Source organism: Lagenorhynchus albirostris, chromosome 2 (assembly GCF_949774975.1).
Source record: "Lagenorhynchus albirostris chromosome 2, mLagAlb1.1, whole genome shotgun sequence".
In the NCBI taxonomy this organism is placed as follows: Eukaryota; Metazoa; Chordata; class Mammalia; order Artiodactyla; family Delphinidae; genus Lagenorhynchus; species Lagenorhynchus albirostris.
The window spans coordinates 45,435,524-45,460,790 of NC_083096.1; the positions used below are offsets into that span (position 1 = coordinate 45,435,524).

The following is a 25,267-nucleotide window of genomic DNA, read 5'->3' on the forward strand; positions in this document are numbered from 1 at the left end:
GCAAACGGTAGAGCCAAAGGGTCAGAGATGCACATGTTCAACAGCAGTGGGGAACGTGGCGTAGCCAGTGCACACTGTGCTCTGTGGATAGAGGAGAGCCTGGAGAGGAGGGCTGGGGACAACTTGAGAAAGGCCTGAAGAGCCCAAGATAGTTCTTACCAGGGGAGGGGTCTGATCAGCACTTTTCATGACGTTACCTTTATTGGTGGTGTGAAAAACAGATTTGAAAAGGGAGAGGTCAGAGGGAGGAGACAAGATAGGAGCCCAGGAATTGTTCTTGCAGGAGATGAGGGTCTGAACAATCACTGGTAGCAGGGCTGCAATTGGGAGCGATTCCTGAGGTCAAATGGGAAGGATTTGGTGTCTGTAGCACCGAAAGGAGGAAAGGATGACTGAGATTTCTACTACAGGCACCCAGGTAATGGTGGATCTGTTAAGTGACATAAGAAGCAAGTTTGAAGTGCCTCTAAGGACATCCATGTGGAGTCGTTAGGAGGAAACGGTTGGAAATATATGACAGTGTTCAGGAGAGGGTGGGATGATAGACATACATGGGTGAGTCATCAAGGTGTATAGTCTGTGGTTTGGGGTTGTGTTTCTAAGGGGGAAAGTGGCTGATTAAGAAGTAGATAGGAGGTGAGGGATTTGGAAGTGGATTTTTTGCTTTGGTTTGTTTTTGTTTCAGGAGTTGAGCACATTTGTGGGCTTAGAGGTAAAAACCAGTGGAGAGGAAGATAATGACAATGCAAGAAAAAGGACATAGTTGATGGGGTAAGAGTTTGGAGGAAGAAGTTGGGATGTCTTCCTTTGAGACAGGCAGGAAGGAGGAAAGTATATTTGACAATGAGATGAACTTGGAAGTGGATATGAGAGAAGTGACACTTGTTATCTCTATTTTCTTAAGAAAAGGAAGTCTGAGAGTAAAGGGAAATTGGAGGAGGGAGTGAGGATACTGATGAAGATGCAATAGCTGCTGTGGAGAGTGGAAGAGGCAGTCACCAAGGATGAGAAGAGGTTTGCTGAATAGTGATGCGTCCAGCCCAGACTGAAGCTCATTTGTTTGTAGTGGAGCCAAATGCACGGCTTTGTGATGTCTTCCGTACTGCTGGGAAGGCTGCAAGAAGCAGCTGGAGAAAGTGGGCAGAGGAGTTGATCCAGGGCTAGAAACTGATGTGGCAGATTTTGTAGATAGTTAGGGGTAAGAAAATAAAAGGTGTTCCTGACTGTGGTATTAAAGGGTAAATCATGGTATCCCAGAGTGCTCGGATAGGTAGTGCAGGAAGTTAAGCTTGGAGGCATTCTAGGGGTTGGTTGGGAGAATCAGGACAGGCAAGTGTCTAAGGGGTGGGAGGTGAATAGTAGAATATTAGGTTTAAACGAAGAAAGAGAGAGAGACAGAGAGAGACAGAAAGAGAATATGAATGAGGAAGAAGGAAGAGAGGATGTTGTGGGCAAAAGAGTAGTGTTTTCATACTTAGCGAGTTCATTCATTCACTAAAAATATTTATTTTTGTTATATTATTATAATATAAAATATTAATATTTTGTTATTATATTAGATGGAACAAACAACCTCCAGTCTTATCTTGGAAATTAAATATTTTACTTTTAAAAATGCCTCATTTTAAAGCTTTAGACCAAATTATATATAATTTATTTGGTTTTTTAACATAAATCATTATTTAAAAGGGATAAAGAAGAATTAATGAATTCTTTTACATTTTTGCTCATAGCTAGGTTATCTCCCATCTACTGTAGTAGTAAAAGTCAAAATTTGCAGTTTAGCCTAACATTATAATTTACATGTTACAATTAAAGTGAAATTTAAAATGGAAATTCAAGTGAAGTTCCCAACCTGAGCTTCTTTTAGCTTTACACATATATATTTATTTACCTCATTGCAGCTTTCTTCTTCCCCAAATTACCATCTTTTATTCCTGTTTCTGTATATCTACTATAAAGCAGACCCAATGGTATCTATTTATACTATTCCAGATCAGTCTCCTTGATGAGAAGAGCCCACAGAGCAATAATAGACACATTTATTAGCTTATGATGTTTCTTCTACAAATAACAAACTTTCTGGTACTGTTTGTATCTTTTATTAGGAGAGCTTCAAGTACTCTGAAAGAATGTCATTATGTTCCCTTAAGGAAAGTAAATGAGCAGATGAATTCCACATCTGCAAAATGGGAATGTTCACAGATTTCTGGAACTATATTGAAATTTCAGAATTCCCTTTGGTGGTTATGTAATATATTCATTGAAACAGCAACAAATTTAGGAATGGACTAGAATGCAGGCTATTTGACAAAAAGCCATCCTTTAATCCTACTGAGATCCTTCTTTTTTCTATTTCATAAAGTTAACAACTTTGACATTAAAGAGACTTTTTGCTATAAAAGATTTTTCTTTCAACTTTTCTCTATCCCCATCCCTCTTTTACATCTGTTTTTCAAATTATCTTGGTGGTATAATTACATATTAGTTTTCTCTTACCTCCCCATTCCAACTTCCTTCACCAAATTTCCAAAATAATTTACCCCATCCAATAGCGTCAAGATCATCCAGCCTTAAAGCTACCATTAAGAGATTCATTGCTTATATTATTCTATTCCTTTCCATTACAACAAACAAAGGAAAACTGATAAAGTGCCCTCAGCCTTCTGGAATATCCCCCACCCCCAGAAGTACTACACTGTCTTACCATATGTCAGAGAGCTTTGAATTGGGTGCCGTAGGGGAGGAAGAAAAAAGCAGCAACTTTCCTCTACCCTCTTAAATTCAGTGGCTGGGGCCTATGATTTAAACTGACAAGAGACAATAACAGGAGAAAAAATAGTTTATTTAAGTGTGCAATTCACATATATTCAACTCAGTATTGAGTATCAGATGGGTAGTTAGAATTTGGGGCTTTTATACCACCTTAACAAAGGGTGATAAATTTGTGGAGAAGTGACAAGACAAAGGAAAAGGGATTTGGGCTTCTAGGGCAGTAAATTGTGGGAAGGTAAATATATGGGGGAAAATAATGAAAGTTAAGGTTTATTTTATTTTTTATAAATTTTTTTCTCTTTGGCTACGTTGGATCTTTGTTGCTGGACACAGGTTTTCTCTAGTTGCAGCGAGCAGGGGCTACTCTTCGTTGCAGTGCGCGGGCTTCTCATTGCCCTCTTCGTTGCGGTGCGCCAGCTTCAATAGTTGAGCCATGTGGGCCCTAGAGCGCAGGCTCAGTAGTTGTGGTGCATGGGCTTGGTTGCTCCACGGCATGTGGGATCTTCCCGGACCAGGGCTTGAACCCGTGTTCCCTGCATTGGCAGGCAGATTCTTAACCACTGCGCCACCAGGGAAGTCCCAAGGTTTATCTTAGTAAGGTTTGTTTGTACAGACCCATTTTGGTGCTAACTTTCTTTCTCCAGTGTTAATGGTTGTTTTCTCCCTCTTGGGAGATGCGAAGGGGAACACATTCACAAAGGGAAATTTATGTCCTGCTTTTAGATGGATAGGGGAAGGGAAAAGAGCTCTTTCTGTGTTTGCTGCTTCTTAACTGCTTTCAGCTCAAAATAATCCTTATGTCAAAGTAGCATATTTTTTTGTTGCATATTCTGATCCCCTTCAGTACTTTAGATATTAGTGAGCACATGTGTTTATACAACAAACTGACTTCTCCAGAACCAGATTCTTCTCTCTCTGGGATGTGTACTGTGCAGGCATCCATATCTACTCTTCATTATAATGCTATTATTAAATACCAAACTCGTCTGATCATAAGAATCAACTGGAAGAAGATATTGAAGGTACAGGATCTCTAGCCTTTCTTGAGTACATTCCAATTCAGTAGGTCTGATGTAGGAAATGGAATTTTCTGTTTGTTTGTTGTTGTTTTAATCAGGCAGCCTAGGAGAATCTTATGAGCAGAAAGATGAAGGAAAACACTGAGATGGGTGGTTTTTAATCCCCATTTTGAAATGAAGACATGAAGATTTTCTAGAGCTGCAGTACTCTTGGTAGCCACTAGCCATGGTTATTCAAATTAAAGGTAACTATAGGTAACTGAAATATTACTCAGTTTCTCAGTCACACTAGCCACATTTCAAATAATCAGTAGTCTCATGTGACTAGTAGCTACCATACTACGTAGAACAGATGTAGGACATCTTCATCGTAGCAGAAATTTCTATTAAATGACACTGCCCTAGAGATAAAGTAACTTGCCTATGGTCATATAATGAATAAGTGGTGGAACCATCTTAATGGGTATTTGGATGCACACCTCTCTGAAACAGAATTTTTGGCCACTGTAAGTCCAGCCTTGTTCAGGAGAATCCGCCCAAGGGAAAGGCTTGAGGATCTGCTCAGTGCTGAGACTGAGCCAGCTTTCTTCAGCTGTATCTGAAACCCCAGAAGTCTCTCATTTAGGGCCTTAGTTCTGAAACCAAATGAGCCCTCTGAGTGCTTGGTGTTAACCTCAAATGGTGACCTATTTGGGGGACTGCGGACAGATGACAGCCACTGATCTGATTACACAGTAAGTCAAGTTTGCATCCACAGGAGGCGTCCACCTCTGATCTACATTCAGTCAACCACAGAAGTTCATCTTGTTCAAGAGAGAACCTCCTTTTAAAGTGTTTCCCTTTTGCAAAGTGGAAGTAACAGCTTCTCTTCTCATATCTAGATAGTCCTTCATGTACTCCAAATGTTTCAATTATAAGTCAGTGATTTGGATTTAAGAAGGCCTTTTCCTGTAGAAACAACTTATAACTGTTTGGTTTCCAGGCTGGCCTACAAGAATCTGCAATGTATAGAAAAGAAATGGATGCACCTAAATTGTTATAAGGAAGTATAAAAACAGTGTTAGTTACATATACCTACCATTTACCACTCTTCTTTTGTGAGACTGTACAGTGTACATTTTAATGTACATTCTTGCACAGGTACAAAAGACACATATAAGATGATTCATTACCACATTGCTTACACTAGACAGAGGAAACTGTCCAAGTATCCATCAGTAGAGGACTGAATAGACCGATGGTTCTAAACTTCACTGTGTATCAGAATCACTTGTAGGACTTGCTAAAACACAGTTTGCTGGGCCTCACTCCTTGAGTTTCTGATTCAGTAGGTCTGGGGCTGGGCCTGAGAATTTGCATGTCTAACAAGTTTCTAAGTGATGTTGATGAGGCTGGTGTAGGGCCCACACTTCAAGAAATCATCAAATTAAATAACTGCTTTATCCATATAATGGGATACCATGCAAAAGTTAAAAAAAGGAATGAGGACACTTTCTGTGTATTGATATTGAAAAGTCTTCAGGATATGCTGTTAAATGAAAAAGCAAGTTTCAAAGCAGTGTATAAATATGCTAACCTTTGCATAATGCATAGGTAAAAATCAGAATATACACACACACACACACACACACACAGGAAAGATATATAAGAAACTAATAAAAGTGATTGCATTTAAGAGACAGGTGGAAATGGAATAGACAAGGATGGGGTGGGAGGAAGATATCTCAAAGTATATCTTTTTATATTTTATTTTTGAACTGTATGAATATTACCTATGTAATAAAATAAACACAATTAAAAATAAAATGAATGAAAGATAAAAAAGAAATCATTCAAGGTCAGTGATTCTCAATAGGGACTAGAAGGGCCATTTCACAATTTTTTTAATGGCACTTTTTCAAATATTTGCTACTAATTATTGAGGGCTTATAATGTACCAGGCACTTTGCCAGGTTCCACATGAATTGTTCCTTTGATCCTCAGAATTCTGCTATTTCTGAGATGTGCAAGATTCAAAACAATTCAATTTCTACTTTTGCCCAAACTATAAGCATTTCTTCTCTGCTTTAATGTTCTCATCTGTAAAATAGGTATATTAGATAAGTTAATAACATAAAGGGTTTAGGATGCTAACTATTATTATTTTCTTAGCGCTCGTATACTTCTTTGAACATTATTTTAGCTCTTCCTACACACTCTCATAAGCACCTGGCTGTCATACATTCTGCACTTAGGAGGGTAGAACAAGGATCCCTTCTATGGGGCACTCCAGGCTCAAGGATCTCATTTCAGGAGATATCTAGTTGTACAACAGTAGAAGCCCTAGAACTCCATATAATGTCAAAGGGAGTGCAAAGTTCATAGCTGATAATCTCATCATCTCCACTCCACTCACCAAAAACCTAAAAACTTAAATGGTCCAGTCAAACATCCCTCCTTTATGAAGGCAGAAACCATGTTTTTGATGCTTTTCTTTTAATGCTTCTCATAGTCTTCCTTATGTCATAGTCACTTGAATACAACTTATTTCTCTTTTCTAGGCTGTCTGCTCCTTGACCTCATGGACTCTTACTTGGCTTTAACAGTTGTAGTACCTGGGAAGAACCTTAAGCATAAAAGGAGCTAATTATTTATCGGATTGAATTGGAAAGGCAATTGCAAGTGTAAAATGCAATTACTCTTTAGCCTAATGATACAGGGATAGACAATAGACAAATGGATCAGAGTAGAGGGTGCAAAAACAGCCCATGATATGTATGGGAGCTTGATACATATCATTTGTGGTTATACATATTGGGAGAAATGTGGACTATTCAATAAATAGTGCTGGAATAATTAGTTATCTATAGGAAAAAGTATGGATTCCTAAATCATATTCTACACAAAAATTAATTCCAGGTTGTAAAAGCTTAATGCTAAAGCACTTTTAGAAGAAAATATAGGAAAACATCCTTACAAAGAAAATAGTAAGGAAGGATTTCTTAAACCAGACCCTAAAATTACAAACCAGAGAGGATAGGATAGTTAAATTTGACTTCATTAAACTTTAAAACTTTTGTTCAACACTATAATCAATGGGAAAAGGCAAGCCACAGACTGGGAAAAAACAACTGAAACGTTTATATCTGAGAAGGATTCACACCTAAAATTGATAAACAATGCCTGCACATCAGTAAGAATACATATGGAGAGAGGGTGTGAATTCACAGAATAAGAAACCTGAATGACCAATAAATGTATGAAAAGATGCTCAACTCACTAGTAATCTGATAAATGTAAATTAAAGCACCATTTTTTCACATATCAAAATAGACAAAGATGTGTAGTGGGACAATACCTAGAGTTTCTAATGACGTGCGAGGAGGAAACTCTTGTACTCAGCTGGTGGGATATGAATTCCACAGTCACTTTGGAGAGAAATTTGGCAATACCAAGTCAGGTAAAAATGCTCACATTTTGCTCCAGAATTCTACACTCAACGCTAGAGAAACTCTTGTGTATTTGCACCGTAAATATTCACACCAGCATTGATTATAAGAGCAAAGCAAGAGGAAACAAGTGAGAGGTCCATCAACAAGGAGATACATTGTAGTATACGTTAGAAGTATAGATAGCAGTTAAAATGAATAAGCTAGAATTAAATACCTTATGTATATGTATATGACATATGACGTCTACCTATCTGCCATAATATGGGTGAAGAAAACAAGCTGCAGAATGACAGGTAGAATCAAGTTTGAAAATATGCATAACAATGCTATTAGTTTCATATGGATACCTACGCATGTTTGTAAGAGTCTAAAATGCCTTAAAGGAATCAACATCACTTTGAGTATAGTGGTGCCTAGTAGTGTTGTGAGGCAGGGTAAAGGGGGCTAAAAATGTAGCTGTAGTCTTTGTTTGTTTGTTTGTTTTTCAGGGTTACTGGTTTATTTCAAGATGTAATATTTTGACAACTGTACCAAATTTCAAAAAGATAAATAAAAACCATAGGTAAAGTTGCTTAAATTATCAAGTGTATTCATTATAGCATTTACTGTGTATTAGGTATTCAATTAAAATTCAGTTTATAAATCCCTGATCCTAGTATTTTTTTGAGAGAACACAGTATGACTGATTTATAAATTTGACCACACAAAATTATATACACTCTTATTTCTCCTCAAGTACATCTATACATACATAAAATGACGAAAAGGCAAAGAGCCACTTTGTTAAAAAACGCCAATTCTTTGTTTGAAAGACTGCAATCAAAATCAGGAGTAAAAATTCTCTGATCCTACTGTGTAAATCAAAGGACTCAGATAATTTGAGATAAAGTAAATGGCTAAAAGATCTACATATATTTTCAGATGCATGGGAAATGAAGTAATTACAAAGTAAGGTCATTAGCATACCCCTTTTTTTTTTTTTTTTTTTTTTTTTTTTTGTGCGGTACGCGGGCCTCTTTCTCACTGCTGTGGCCTCTCCCGTTGCGGAGCACAGGCTCCGGACGCGCAGGCTCAGTGGCCATGGGCTTCGCGGCATGTGGGATCTTCCCTGACCGGGGCACGAACCCGTGTCCCCTGCATCGGCAGGCGGACTCTCAACCACTGCCCCACCAGGGAAGCCCAGCATACCCCTTTTTACCTCTTAAATTTTTTTCATTTATTTCATTGAAGACACAGTGAAATATATGTTTCATAGACTGTGAAAAATGTGTACTACTGTTGCAAGGATGTATTTGCAAGCATTCCTCATTGTGGATCTTTCTCATCAACATGGAAATATGGTCAAATATGCCCTGTCTTAAGAGTTAGAAAGAAATGCCTTCACTTCATTTTATATCCCTCTATCAATAATACCCAATTTCTCTACTCCAGTTAATTAATAAGGTACTTGGACATATGTTCTACTTTTACTGGAAGCACTTTATGACTCTCCTGCCTTTTCTTTCTTCTTCCTTTTTTTTTTTTTTTTTGTCATACAACAGCAGAAATTTATTCTCTTACAGTTTTGAAGGCTAGAAGTCCAAAGTCAAGGTGTCAATAGGGCTATGATCTTTGAAGGCTCTGGGGAAGAATCCTTCCTTGCCTTTTTGTAGCTTCTGGTGGCTGCTGGCAATCCTTGATGCTCTTTTTATTTTACATCTTTATTGGAGTATAATTGCTTTATAATGGTGTGTTAGTTTCTGCTGTATAACAAAGTGAATCAGCTATATGTATACATATGTCCCCTTATCCCCTCTCTCTTGAGCCTCCCTCCCACCCTCCCTATCCCACGCCTCTAGGTGGTCACAAAGCACCGAACTGATCTCCCTGCGCTATGTGGCTGCTTCCCACTAGCTATTTTACATTCGGTAGCGTATATATGTCAGTGCTACTCTCTCACTTCGTCCCAGTTTACCCTCCCCCCCAACCCCCATGTCCTCAAGTCCATCCTCTATGTCTGCATCTTTGTCCCTGCCCTGCCACTAGGTTCATCAGAACTTTTTTCTTTAGATTGCACATATATGTCTTAGCATACGGCATTTGTTTTGCTCTAGCTGTAGTGTTTTGTTTAAAAATTTTTTGAGGTAAATATGGTGTAATGGTAAAATTTATTTAGATGGATAGTGGGAATATATGTTACTCACTTTATTGTTCATTATGTTGAAATGGTTCATAATTGAAATATACACATATACAAAACCCTTGTTATTAGTGGTCTGTGATTCAACATACCTCATCTCTTGTCTCAGATAAAGTAGAATATAGAGAAGAGATGAGAGGAACTTTGTTAAAGACATTTTGAATATCCTACAGATGATGGGGTTGGTCCATAGTAAGTTTCAACCTTGATTTGGTGCAAAACAGATTCTTAATCAGCAGATAAGAAAATCTACCTAATTAGTGTATTTCCCAGGGAGTTTTATGGCATTAGCCAATAGAGACTGCAGCTTTAATTGAGACAGTGATACCACTTAATTGGAACACCTGAATGAGATTAAGGGGTACTCAGATAAGGTCAGCTTGTTCCCCCTGTACCCAGAGCTTTGCTGGGTCTCTGCCTGCTTGCTGGCAACCTCTGCCAATTGGATGAAGCTGAGCCAAATGCTTTTACTGTCCTTCATAAATCACTTAGTGGAATGTTTTAAATACAGATTCCATGTGTTTCAGAGAGTATTCTGAAACACACTGGCTTGCAGATGCTACTGAAAAATTTAGAGCTCATTACATTGAAGCCCTAGACATTTTCATTACTTTTAACTTGTTGACCCAACAATTTAATATACATTTAATGAAATAAATTGAGACTTTTGTGAGGATTCAATAATGTATTTCAATTGATTATATCTGTATTAGGGTGAGAGAGAGAGAGAGAGACAGGAGAGATGTTTTAAATAAGGAATCGACTCACACAATTCTGGAGACTAATGAGTCCCAAGATCTGAGGGCAGCAAAGTGGACGCCCAGAAGAGCTGATGTTGTAGCTCCAGTTTGAAAGCTGGCAGCCTAGAGATCCAGGAGGAGCTGTTTCAGTCTAAGTCCAGGGGCCAGCAAAGACAAATGTCCCAGCTCAAACGTCAGGCAGGAGGAAATTCCCTCTTACGCAGCCTTTTTGTTCTATTTAGGCCTTTAACTGATTGGATAAGGTCCACCCACATTGGGGAGGACAATATTCATTACTCAGTTTACCTATTCAGATACTAACCTCATCCAGAAACACCCTCAAAGACACCCTCCTGAATAATGTTTGAGCATATATCTGGGCATCTCATGGCCCACTAAAGTGGACACATAAGATTAAACATAACAACATCTTTCTACCTAAATTTAAGATAATTTCACAAGGCTTCTTGACAATGTGGTTTGTATTGCAAAAGAGTACTTACATTCCTCCATTAATAAAAAGGGAATGCTTGAATTCCTCCATAAAAATCAGTTAGTCTTAGTAGAGAGAAAAACTTTGTTAAAAACATTGACAATGATCTTTAAAATTTTTCATAAATGTTCTATTACTAACTAGTTTTGTGACCATGGGCCAATTAATTTCTTGTTCTGAAAATAGGAAAAGGTTGGAAATGACCCTTATGATCCCATCCAGCTCTAGAAGTCTGTAATCTTTGGTCTTTTCATCAATATATGGAAGTTGGAATGTGACTGACATTGGCATGTCTGTGCTACTGTCCAGATGGACTCAAGTTGCTTTTGTACGGCTATTGTGGAAGGTAGTCTCAGTTATTTACAGTTCTACTTCATATTTAACCCCCTTGGTGCATATAATGCTAGTTTAGAGTAAGTGAATTACCTGTGAGGCTTGGACTCCAAGCAGAGCTAATCGTACGAGGTCCTAGCACATTTATTAAGCGCCATGCGAATTCACTTTATGGAAGAGCAATTCCCACAGTAAAAATGTGTGACTTTAAATAACCTGGTACTATTTAGATAGTACTGTTGGGATTTTTGGTGGGGTTTTTCTGTTTCTGTTTTTAGAGCATCACATACAATAGCTTTTAGTTAATTTTTCACTAGCGTACATTACTCAAGAATTTTTAAATTTAGTGATTAACTGATATACTGGCTGGCTGTCATTAGGTTGTCAAAAAAAGCAAAGTTGAAGGTGTTTGAGTTATCATCAAGAAAATTGTATTCAGAGGACTCAGTGCCTGACTGAATCAAGTGGACAGGGGTCAGAACCATTTTGGCAGTTCTGAAATTTGTGTGAGGATAAGTTAGATCATGCTAAAATAATTTTCCCTAATGAGTACTTTATCTACCTTGTAAATGGTTTCAGAAAGTTAGCTGGCCTGCAGAAATGTTGACTAGTTCATGAAGTTTTCCTGGACTTTCCCAAACCTAGCAATGCCACCTTTCATTTTATAGGAAAGTCCACTCCTTCTTATTGTTACCTGTCTCCCCAGACTAACAAAGCACAAGCGTATCTGGGTCCCAAACATAGTTTTCTTGAATTTTTCCTTTTTTTTTTTTGCATTAATAGCATAAATTCTTTTTTTTTTTTTTTTTTTTTTTTGCCGTACGTGGGCCTCTCACTGTTGTGGCCTCTCCCGTTGCGGAGTGTAAGCTCAGCGGCCATGGCTCACGGGCCCAGCCGCTGCGCGGCATGTGGGATCTTCCCGGACCGGGGCACGAACCTGTGTCCCCTTCATCGGCAGGCGGACTCTCAACCACTGCGCCACCAGGGAAGCCCAATAGCATAAATTCTTGAAGAGAAGAAGTAAAAACTGTAACAGAAAGCATTTCAGACAAACATACTTCTGTGCAGAAAGAAGAAAAGTGGAATAAAATAAGAAAAAAGAAAGGGCATAGTTAGGAAAATAAAAGAGAATCTGAAGGAGACACCAGAGAACCTATTATGTTGGAAACGGAATCACTTAGTAACATTCCTAAGCTTGTTGCTTCATTTAAGTATGGCCTGACTTCTATTAATGTGCATGTTGTATTCATTTGCATGGCTGCAATCTCAAAGCAAAGATTATCTTCAGGATTTTGGAATAACCTGAGAGCCTCTGATGAAATATGTGCAAAAACTTTAATAACCCTAATTAGACTCAAAAAGAGCAAAGCAGATTTCATTTTTTCAGTTTCTGCATTTCAGTTTTATATTTTCTTCAAAACCAAAAAAGATTGTTTAATGGGCAAAATATTAGTATTCTTCCTAAATTCATAGTTCTTGCGATGCTTTCTGAAAAAGTAGCTGTATCAGATTGGTTTAATTTTCTTTTTCACACTCTTCCCTCTCCTTTTTTTAAAAATAAAAAAAGACAGCCAATCAGCAACTTCCTTAGGGGAAATTAGACAATTTAGAGAAGTAGCAAAATAAACATGATTTATTCTCATCAAATGTGTCATGAGGAAATTGGAGGCATGCTGTGAAGTAATGGCAAAATAATCTTGAAAATTTCCAAGCACTTTTCCCAAATGAAATGGAAGAAAATTTAAAGTTAGCTTCCATCTAATTATGGCTAAAGAAAAATGTGTGCATAAAAGTACAGGCATATGTATTTTTCTAACACTGCAGTTGGTTTCTTCCCCTAAAAAAGAGGAAACCAGACTTAAGGTCCTACAAGTTCTAAAAATCTGTTCTCTTGAATAGCTGACCACAGTAGGATTTTTATTTTTCCTTAGAGTCAACGTAGTGAGGATTGTAATATAATATGGTAGTGTGTTTTTCCCCCCATAGATAGCTCCTCCCATTTCTCTTATATTAACCTGTCAAAGTATTGTTCTACTAAATATGTAGTGCAGATGGGAACCTTCGTTCATTTCAGTGGCTGTGATCATTTGTAGAAAACACCATTTTTGCTTCTGCCTCACCAACTGGAGCTGGTGCCTGGCCCCTTACGTAGCACCTGTAAGTACATGTGGACTCCCTGAATGCCTTAATGGGCTAAGCTTTGTGGCTATATTAAAGATAATGCGCCTGCTTTTAGAATAGGGATTGGAAAAAAATGAGGGTCTCTAACAGTCCAAGGGCAAGTACACTCAGAGTTTAGGATTTCTATGAGTGTAAGTTTTGGAAACAAGGAAACTGTTTTATTGTTTGTTCCTAAGTATATCTGCTTTCTATGCAGATGCTTTCTGAGTCCGGGGAGGGTCCTGGCATGACTCTGATATATTAAATAGAAGCTCTTGGGAGCATAAGTGTGTGCTTCTCTTCTGTGGATTAATATCTGAAGTAAATCATAGAGAACTTTAGTTGGTTTATATGTCTCATTTTTAACTCAAAGTGGAGTTTCTGCCAGCTAGGATACAGGGACCTGCTGGCATCAGTGCTGCCCATGAAGAATTTTTGTAGTAAAGTCTGTTAAGAAAACCTGTCACTCAAGCACCAATAATAAATGCGCTTTAAAAAATAAAACATCATTTAGTTCAATTATGGAGAATCCAATTTATCCCCATTCTCTAAGGCATTTACTAGAAGAAAGAGAGAGCCCTTGGGCAGTATTTTGTGTAATTAGATTTTTGCACCTTTGTATTGTGAATTGGGATTTCTGATATCTCCACCCTAAGGTGCAAAGTGATGGTGCTTAGAAACCTGAAACTAAAGCTGATGTTATAACTCATCAGGACTTTTAAACTTTTATAATCTGAGAAACTCTGGGGAAAATAAACAATAGTGGATATTATTATACTTTTATAAATATTAAAAATATTTTATTTTCAGAGCTACTTCTGTCATTCTCCCAAATTAATCTTCACCTGAAACCTAGAAAGGTTTTAAGATACTGTGCCAGGATGGACCTAGAGTCTGTCGTACAGAGTGAAGTAAGTCAGAAAGAGAAAGACAAGTACCGTATGCTAATGCATATATATGGAATCTAAAAAAAAGTGGTTCTGATGAACCTAGGGGCAGGACAGGAATAAAGATGCAGATGTAGAGAATGGACTTGAGGACACGGGGAGGGGCAAGGGTAAGCTGGGACGAAGTGAGAGAGTGGCATGGACATATATACACTACCAAACGTAAAATAGCTAGCTAGTGGGAAGCAGTCACCTAGCACAGGGAGATCAGCTCGGTGCTTTGTGACCGCCTAGAGGGGTGGGATAGGGAGGGTGGGAGGGAGATGCAAGAGGGAGGAGTTATGGGGATATATGTATATGTATAGCTGATTCACTTGGTTATAAAGCAGAAACTAACACAACATCGTAAAGCAATTATACTCCAATTAAGATGTTAAAAAAAAAAAAAAGGATAGTGTGCCAAAGGCCTAGTTAACCCTCTTCTCATGTGTGAATTTGCCTCAGTTTTCAGGAAACAGCCACTTCGTTAAAAGGAACCTATTTTTTTTTTAATTTCTGTATTTTTCTCCTTCATAGTAACAATAGAAATGTAACATCTGAAAAATGTAATTTTTTTGTTTTTTGTAGTATCATAGGAAAAACCAAAGGTGAAGTGTGAAGTAAATAAAACTGGATACAAAATGTAATAATCTCAACTATTTAAAAAATAATTGAAAAAAGATAAGGATATATAGCAAAAATAGTGCTTGGATTTTTTATATCTTGCTGTACTTATGAGCTACATTTCTAAAAGTGATTGAAACAGCATAGAATCTGAATATTTTGGAGAAGATTTTTTAATATACCATAATTGTTTTGACCCTGGGAATAATGAAGGAACTAGGAATAATCCACTAGAAACAGTATCTTTCAAGGAAGAAAACTATTGATAAAGTGTAGAATTGAGATACTTTACTGAAGGACTGGAATATTGACAAACAACCTTCTAGAATGAGAAAATATACAAATCTGTCAGGTTCTTCAGACTTTATATAAGTTTTACCTAGGCCCTTATATATTTCCCATGTCTACAAACTGGTCAAGAAAAACAAACAAACCAAGAAAAGCTTTTGTTTGTAAATAATTCCCCACCTATCATTTCAGGGACAAAATTCATCTAAAAGCTTAAACGGAGTTAACCTGTGAGAGTCAGATATTTTTTTTAAACAAAAGAATTGTGCTGTGAGAGTGCATAGTTTTACTAATAAATAGTCAGGCTGAGAACTGGACCTTTCTCCTTTCTTGGGGTACTAGCATGGGTTTCATGATTGTGATGCACTGTACTTTGCTTTACTCTTAAATATTTACTTAGCCATTCTCTCATTCATTCAACAAATATTTGCTGAGTACCTAAATACACTATACCCCTGGAGGAGAGATAAGCTATATTTAAACAGCTGTAGCAAAAGTGGTGCAGTTTTGGGAGAATACGAAAGAAGCTGAGTGTTTCCAGCTGGGGAGAGCCCAAAAGTCTTTTTCTTGGGTTGGAATTGCCACCTGGACTTTAAAGGAGGGAGAAATCATGGCCATGTACAGGGGACGAGGAGGGTTAGTCTGAGTAGAGAGGTGAGAAATAAAAGATAGTGGGAGCCAGATCACAGGGCCTTTGGTGTCAGGCTAAGTGGTTACTTTTCTAGGCAGTGGGGAACGTTGAAGGTTTTTACAAAGGAATTAATGTGATCTTGCAACAACATGTCAAATGAAACTTGTCAGGCCGGGATGCAGAGGATTATGGTTCTACGACTATGAGGTATGTCTCTTAAGGCTTTCAAAAGAGTTTCCTGGGAGCATTAATGGCAAGACTTGGTTCTGAAGGCCAGTTCCCCAGTCTAACATCTGGGCCTTGATAATTCGTGTCAGCTTTCTCTTGAGTGGAACCATGGTGGATTCAGCCTTTCCTGTTCTGCTCCATCAACTCTGGACTCGCTCTGGCCACTTCCTAGAATCTGCCTTTGCAACACAGACCAAGCTTTGTCTTTCTCCCATAATCCTCCAGGATTTATGTATCAGCAGTGGCACTGCCCCCTCCCACTCTGGCTTTGACTTTTTTGTTCCTCTTTTAGAACTGAGAGCTAGAAAGGTTTTTCTGGTTTGTTTGCTATGTTTTGTTTTGCATAGTTGCTCAGCTGTGTTTCTGAGATAGGGCAGATTAAGAGACTTTCACAGTGTTGTTTCAAGATAATAAAGACTTGATTGAAGGCATGGGGGTTGGAATGGGGAAAAGAAGATGGATTCAAGAAATATTGTAGAAGTGACAATACCTGATGACTGAATATGGGAGCAAGGGAAAAGGAATCAAATAATAGTGCTGAGTTTTGGAGTCTGTATGAATTCAAATGGTTTTAAGAGGTCCAGAAGATACTTTTCTTATTTTTACAGAGTTGAACTGAAGCTAAGTGTTGCAGACAGACCTGTCATGGAGGCTTCTTTTAACATTAGTGATGATCACCCTGAAGGGTGTTGAGTGCAGCCTGGTCAAGTAAATGGTAGCAGCACCACACCCAGCATAGTATGCTGCAGTAATTGAGTAGGATTAGAAGAAATATGCCTGTGCCAAAAATGCTTGGGTAAGAAAATGCAGAAGAAGCTCTTTGTGGCTCTAGTCTTTATATTATTGAGTAACTTCCTTTTAGAGAAAGACCTGGCACTGTGTTTTACAGACAATTTAGGAAAGGGAATATTATACTAAATAGTGGCAATTCAATACTCAAGCATCTTGGAAACTGTGGAAACAAGCTGGTTTAAGCTGAAGTTATTTTGTGTGGTGCCTGTGGGATGGTCCACTTATTTGAATGCTGTCATGGTGGAATATTAAATAATAGTAATAATAGTCAAAATTTATTGAGTAACTAAAGTGTCTGACACTGCTATAGGTACTTTTTAACCTGTAGAATATCTTATTGAATCTTTGCAAAATGCTATGAAAATGGGTGTCTTATAATCCCCATTTTACAGGTGACAAAATTAAGGCTCAGACATTTTTCACAGAGCTAGAACAGATAATCCTAAAATCCATGTGAAACCATAAAAGACCTGTAATCGCCAAAGCAATCCTGAAAAAAAAAGAACAAAGCAGGAGGCATAACCCTCCCAAACTTCAGACAATACTACAAAGCTGCAGTAATCAAAACAGCATGGTACTGGCACAAAAACAGACATACAGATCAATGGGACAGTATAGAGAGCCCAGAAATAAACCCACACACCTATGGTCAATTATTCTTCGACAAAGGAGGCAAGAATATACAATGGAGAAAAGACCATCTCCTCAGCAAGTGGTGTTGGGAAAATTGGGCAGCCACATTTAAATCAGTGAAGTTAGAACACACCCTCTCCTCACTATAAACAAATATAAACTCAAAATGACTTAGAGACTTAAACATAAGACATGACACCATAAAACTCCTAGAAGAGAACATAGACAAAACATTCCCTGACATAAATAGTACCAATGTTTTCTTAGGTCAGTCTCCAAAGGCAATAGAAATAAAACCAAAAATAAACAAATGGGACCTAATCAAACTTACAAGCTTTTGCACAGCAAAGGAAACCATAAACAAAACAAAAAGACAACCTACAGAATGGGAGAAAATATTAGCAAATGATGCAACTGACAAGGGATTAATTTCCAAAATATACAAACAGCTCATACAACTCAACAACAAAAAAAGAAGCAACCCTATCCAAAAATGGGCAGAAGATCTAAATAGACATTTCTCCAAAGAAGACATACAGATGGCCAATAGGCACATGAAAAGATGCTCAACACCACTAATTATTAGAGAAATGCAATCAAAACTACAATGAGGTATCACTTCACACCAGTCAGAATGGCCATCATCAAAAAGTCTACAATTAACAAATGCTGGAGAGGGTGTGGAGAAAAGGGGACCCTCTACACTGTTGGTGGGAATGTAAGTTGGTGCAGCCGCTGTGGAAAACGGTGTGGAGGCTCCTCAGAAGACTAACAATGGAATTACCATATGATCCAGCAATCCCACTCCTGGGCATATATCTGGACAAAACTATAATTCAGAAAGATGCATGCACCCTTATGTTCATAGCAGCACTATTCACAATAGCCAAGACATGGAAACAACCTAAATGTCCATTGACAGATGAATGGATAAAGAAGATGTGGTACATATAGACAGTGGAATATTACTCAGCCATAAAAAAGAATGAAATAATGCTATTTGCAGCAACAGCAACATGGTGCAACTAGAGATTATCATACTAAGTGAAATAAGTCAGACGGAGAAAGACAAATACCACAGATATCACTTACAGGTGGAATCTAAAATATGGCACAAATGAACTTATCTGTGAAACAGAAAGAGAATCACAGACATAGAGAACAGGCTGATGGTTACCAAGGGGGAGGGGATTAGGGGAGGGATGGAGTGGGAGGTTGGGGTTAGCAGATGTAGGCTTTTATATGTGGAATGATTAAGCAGCAAGTTCTTACTGTATGGCACAGAGAACTATGTTCAATCTCTTATGATAAACCATAATGGAAAATATAAAAAAAAGAATGTATATATATGTATAACTGAATCACTTTGCTGTACAGCAGTAATTAACACAACACTATAAATCAACTATACTTCAGTATAAAAAAATTGAGGCTCGGAGAGAGGAGCTCAATGTAACACAGCTACTAACTCGCTTTTCACTTTGACTCATTAAGGCTAATGTTTGATTTAGTCGGTTTTAAGTCAGGTTGCACTGAGGGCCTCTTACGTGCTGGTAAGCGTTCCTAAAACATCTGTGAAAATGTAGGTTATGTTTGTCTTGAGCTTGCAGTGAGTAGGACGGCTGTTCTGTATGCAGCAGGGCAGGATGGCCCCAGTTAAAGAGTTACAATAGACAACTTGCTTTTGGCTTCTCCTTGATTCCTCAGTTTAGTTTAAGGACCTTCCCTGGGTGGTTGGCCTGGGTGTTTCATCATCAATTTAATTACTAGGGATTACCAAAAACTTTCTATGTGCCAAATGCAGTGCTGAGCACTTTTATTTTACTGTGTTGTTTCATGTAATTAAGACAGCACTATGAGGGCTCCCCTGGTGGCGCAGTGGTTGAGAGTCCGCCTGCCGATGCAGGGGACATGGGTTCGTGCCACAGTCCGGGAATTTCCCACATGCCGCGGAACGGCTGGGCCTGTGAGCCACGGCCGCTGAACCTGCGCATCTGGACGGAGCCTGTGCTCCGCAACAGGAGAGGCCACAACAGTGAGAGGCCCGCGTACCGCAAAAAAAAAAAAAGACAGCACTATGAGATTGCTACTCTTTTTTTCTAATTGAAGTATAGTTGATTTACAATATTGTGTTAGTTTTAGGTGTACAGCAAAGTGATTCAATATTTTTGCAGATTATATTCCATTATAGGTTATTATAAGATAATGGGTATAATTCCCTCTTCTGTACAGTATATCCTTGTTGCTTATCTATTGTATATATAGTAGTTTGTATCTGTTATTACCATACCCCTAATTTGTCCTTCCCCCTTCCCTCTCCCCTTTGGTAACCACAAGTTTGTTTTCTATATCTGTGAGTCTTTCTGTTTTGCATATACATTCATTTGTATTACTTTTTAGATTCCACATATAAGTGATATCATACAGTATTTGCCAGCCTGACATTTCACTAAGAATAATACTCTCCAGTTCCAGCCACGTTGCTGCTATTGGCAGTATTTCTTTCTTTTTTACGATTGAATGATATAACATCTTAATCCATGAGATTGCTACTCTTGTTGGCTTCATTTTATATGAGGGAAAGTAACTGGTGTGAAGTCCCTCTACTAGTAAGTAGCAGAGATGGGACTCTTTAGAGTCAGCCCATGTCTGTCTGACTCCAGAGTCCGTCCTCCTAACTACAGTGGTATTTTGCCCCAACACCAGGGTTTTCTCAAATTGTCAAGATCCCTACACTGGGCATTCCTTTATTTGGGTTTAGATCAGCTTGATCTAAAATCTAGATACATTTTGGGAATTGCTTTAGGTTCTTTTCCTCTTAGAACTTGTGATGTTGTTAGCTGTTTTATTTACATTTTGAACCAGTCTTTAGGTTAATTCCCTTAGGAAGCTGTAATCTCTTTTTTATAAACGCTCCCTGGTGGATGCTGTGCTGATAGTATATGCAGATATTCAAATCACAGAAACATTTTTCTCATACATTGGGAGGGGGTGGTGGCATTGTAGCATCTCAGTATAAGCAGGGCATCCTTGAGGGGGCTTGGTGATGTGGCAGGATGTCAGGTTTCAAGGCTTTGTAGAGCTCATCATAAAATGACACCCACCTCCTTTTATTTAAATCCAATTGCTTGCAAGAGTGCAAAAATTAATCAGAAATTAACTGGCTGCTCTCCTGCTAGACTAAATAGTGGTTACTTGGATCTTAAGGGCAAATTTTGTTAATCATTTATATGTTTCAGTGAGGTGAGACCATTCTCATTGTGGGGATTCTCAAAGATGTCCCACGCCTATACAAGAAAATTATAGACAAGTATATAGAATTTTATTCCTTATGCACTGTATAAAAGCTAAAAAAATAATAACCAATTAGACACATAAAGCCTGAGTATATTAAAGTATTATGCAAATACTGATTGATAGTAATACCATAAACTCACAAAGCTAGCAAAAGTATACCTGATTCAAATTATAGGAACTTTTATTTGCATTTCTACAGAACCTATTATTAGTGGGTATCAAAGCACCTTACAAGTAATAATTATTAAAGCTCATAAATGCAACCAGAAAATGTCATTTTATTGAGGGAATAAGCAAGAATTCCCCTTTACCTCATATGTATGATGAGATCTAAATGCCTAAACTAGAGAAGGATTTTCCTTATAGAGAGAGTATTTATACACTGTGGGTGTTTGGGGCAATGATTCCATAGGCGTAGAAGTTGGCAGCTATGGATTCAAGTTTCTCATATTGAGTATCTTGATCTATGTGGTTAGAACCCTTCACTTATTTTTGAAATTTTACATGTGTAATAGCTCTAAACAGCTATAAATAAATATAAGTATAAAATATAACATACAGGGCTTCCCTGGTGGCGCACTGGTTGAGAGTCTGCCTGCCGATGCAGGGGACGCGGGTTTGTGCCCCAGTCTGGGAAGATCCCACATGCCGCGGAGCGGCTGGGCCCGTGAGCCATGGCTGCTGAGCCTGCGCGTCCGGAGCTTGTGCTCCGCAATGGGAGAGGCCACAACAGTGAGAGGCCCACGTACCGCGAAAAAAAAAAAAAAACCATACAGAGCTATAAGTAGCTATGTCCTTATATTTTAATATTTCTCTGTTGACTATAATATCAAATTTGAAAACAAAAATTATGCCAAGTTCACATGAGAGTATTTTAAAATATTTTGGAATGTTATATCAGGTTTATTTTTTCTCAAACTAATATCTTATTCCAAGGACTAACAGCTTGTAAGCACAGTCAGTGTGACCTGTATTTATTTGTATACTCTGTGGCAAGTCCTTGAAATATTGTGCGAATTTCTCATCTGCTTCAGAATGCCCGTTTGCCCTTTCTCCCCTATTTCTCCTTCTCCTTTCCTGCCTTTGCAATTTCCCTACTTTCTAAAGTTAAGCATAGGTTGGAAAAGCTCAAGAGTATTCCAGTGCCTGACTCTCCCTCTCCCTCCATCTCGAGTCCTCAAGCTCCTCCCACATGATTATTCCTCAGATTTATTTTCTTCTGGTGCTAAGAGGTCATATTGTAGTTGCTGGTCACAGTTGTGAGGCAGCTGTACTTGCATGGTTATATTTCACTGTCACGTAGATTCCAAGAAAAGTGTGGACTAGTGAGCATCTTCCTTTACAGTTAGGATGCTGGAGCCTAGAGAGGATGAGTGACAACTGAGGTCATACAGCTGGTTCACTTCTCTGTCTTCTAGAATTGGGACCAGAATTTAGGTCTTGAGACTCTTAATCCAAAGTTTTTACCTCTACCCCATAGTAGTTATGTCATTCTCTGTATCATAAAAAATTTTAGGGACTTCCCTGGTGGTGCAGTGGTTAAGAATCCGCCTGCCATTGCAGGGGACACAGGTTTGAGCCCTGGTCCAGGAAGATCCCACATGCTGTGGAGCAACTAAGCCTGTGCGCCACAACTACTTAGCCTGTGCTCTAGAGCTCGCAAGCCACAACTACTGAGCCCTCGTGCCACAACTACTGAAGCTTGTGCACCTAGAGCCCATGCTCTGCAACAATGGAAGCCACTGCAATGAGAAGCCCACGCACCGTACCGAAGAGTAGCCCCAGCTTGCCACAACTAGAGAAAGCCCGCATGCAGCAACAAGACCCAACCCAGCCAAAAAATATATAAATAAATAAAATAAAACAAAAAAATTTTTAAACCAGAAACGTAGGAGCAGAACTAGAAGAAACAGTTTGTTGATTTTATCCAGGGCTGTGGATCAGCAGGACTAGAAGTGGAGCCTTAGGATCTGAAGACAGATGGAATGATGTGTGTGCAGAGTTGAAATGGTGAACCCTGGGATTATTGTTGTATTGCTGTGTAGGAGAAGTTGAATGACTGGAGGTAGAAGATAATGAAGAGCAAGTTGAAGTGGAGAACAGGGTGAGGTAGAATGGTGGTTGTAGAAGAACTAGGAGGATGGTTGAGTTTATGGTCATGGCAATGGGTTGTTAATGTAAAATGAAGAAAGTTGGTTACTGAATAGATGGTCCTTAAGGACCTCCAAGTCTCTCAGGACGATGCCAGAGGGGGAGGAAGTCACGGCAGCAGGTATCAAAGTCCTCAGGGCATGTGGGCTAATAACAAATCCCTAGGAAGCAGAGGTGTTGGGGAGCCTAGAGGGGTATATATAGAATTATGGAGACAGATGCTACATTTGTAAATTCTCATTTTCATATTTTTCCAGGGAAAACTGAGGCTGCTATCAAAAACTTCAGTCCCTACTACAGTCGCCAGTACTCTGTGGCTTTCTGCAATTATGTACGCAGTGAAGTAGAACAGCAAAGAGATTTAACATCACAATTTTTGAAGACCAAGGTAACCCATGGAATTTGGTTTCCATATTTCTCCCACTGAAGAATGGTTTATAACCCATAATATTTCTGAAATAAGCAATAATTTGAATGACAGTTTAAAAAATCTGTTCTCCAGTCATTTCATGCTCAAAAAACTATTTGCCTGGAAGTTAGAACATATGATTTCTTGTTGATGGTGTAATCCACATAAAAAGAAAACGAACATGATTTCAGTTTTACTATGTTTTTCCCACATTGATGCTTTGACGTCAGAAATCTGACTTGCTGTGGTGAAGTACAGTAAAAAAAAAGTCATAATTTCAGTGCCTCATACTATGGGTGTTTTTATTTTGGTCATTGATCAAATGTGATTTTATCTTCTAAACCTGTAACTTATTCTCTCTCCTTTGCTCCATTATAATAATTATCCACAACCTAAAAAAATATTTATTGACACTATGTGCCAGGCCCTAGTCTAAGAACTTGAGAACACGACAAATTCTCTGCTTTCCTGTTAATATTCAAATAGAAGACAGACAATAAACAAATGAACATCAGGTTATAAGAAATGCTACAAAGTAAAATAAAGCAGGAGTCTCATTTCAGAGAAGGTGGTCAGTGAAGCCTTCTGTGGAGATGACATCTGAGAAGAAACTAGAGTGAAATAAGAGGGTAGGCTGTGTGAATATCTGTGGGAAGAGTGTTCCAGGCACATGGAACAGAAGTGCAAAGACCTTGCAGCAGTCAGAAGCATAGCAGGAAGGCTAGCGTGCTGAGAGCCATATAAGCAAGGGAGGAGAGCTGAAAAAGGAATGCAGAGTGACAAATAGGGACCAGATCATGTAGGCCCATAGACCACAATAAAGGTTTTTAAGTGTGATGGGAAGTTATTGGAGGGTATTGAATACAGAGTGACTTATAATTTTAAGTGATCTTTCTGGCCTTTCTATAGAGAATAGACTATGGGGAGGGACATGAGAAGAAACTGGAAACTGGCAAGGAAGACACTGTAGCAGTCCAAGAGAAGGATGATGGCCAATTGGACTAGGGTGGTGATGGAAACAGTTGTGAGAAGAGTCCAAGTCCGAGCTGACAGAACTTGTTGATGGGTTGGGTATGAGATAATAGAAGAAGGGAGAAATCAGTGATGACTTGGCTTTTAGCTTGAGCAAATAAGCAGATGGACTTGTCTTTTACTCAGAAGAGTCAGAGGTGGATGGGAATCATTTCACTTTTGGCCACATTATGTTTAAGATACTTATTTCACATACACCCATGGAAATACTGACTAGGTCGTTGAATGCTCTGATTTGGAGCTCAGTGGAGAGGTTGAGGCTAGGGAATAGAAATTTGGGAGTTCTTAGCTCATAACTGGTATTAAAGTCATGGGACATAATCAAGGGAAAGTATAAACAGAGAAAAGGAGAGCTTCCGTGACCAAGTCCTGGCCCCTCCAACATTTGGAGATCAGAAAAAGGAGAAAGATTCAGCAAGATGGACTGACAGAAAAATAGCCTGTGGAGTAGGAAAAAAAAAATCAGGAAAGTGCAATGTGTCAGAGTCAAGTAAAGAAGGGGTTTCAAGAAAGAGGGAGTGATAAGTAGGTCAGGTATTGCTGAAAGTTGACCAATAGGTGCAGCAGCGTGGCTTTGTAGGGATAACTAATTGTCATCCCCATAAAACAGTGATTGACAAAATTTGGGGAGTTTGATAAAAATGCAACCTCTGGTCTGTACCCCCAGAGATTCTGATATAGTATCAGTATAGTATAGTATATAGTATATAAGTCTAGGGTGAGGCTGCATTTTTTTTGACAAATATTGTACGACTCCTTACATGAATTTCCCAGAGTAGTCAAATTCATATAGACAAAAAGTAGAATAGTAGTAACAAGGGAGTGGGGGTGAGGGAAATAGAGGGTTGTTATTTAATTGGCACAGAATTTCAGTTTGTGGTGATAAAAAGGTCTGGAGATAGATAGTGGTGATGGTTGCACAACAATGTGAATATAATTAATGCCACTGAACTGTACACTTAAAAATGGTTAAAACGGTAAACTTTGTGCCATGTGTATTTATTTTACCACAATAAAAAATAACATAAGGAAAAAAGAATACAATACTTAGGGATACACTTAACCATGTAGATGAAAGAACTGTACACTGAAAACAAAATGTTGCTGAAAGAAATTAAGCAACACA

General features: G+C 38.5%; 1 protein-coding gene across 3 annotated transcripts in view; it reads left to right on the top strand.

Moving 5' to 3' along the window:
• Positions 1-25,267, top strand: part of NIBAN1 (niban apoptosis regulator 1) — a 162,170-nt gene that overhangs the window by 41,771 nt on the left and 95,132 nt on the right. For all 3 annotated transcript variants that reach the window (XM_060131715.1, XM_060131725.1, XM_060131733.1), the window contains exon 2: positions 22,958-23,088. In XM_060131715.1, the coding sequence (XP_059987698.1) occupies positions 22,958-23,088 (131 nt within the window). The remainder of the gene's footprint in view (positions 1-22,957; positions 23,089-25,267) is intronic.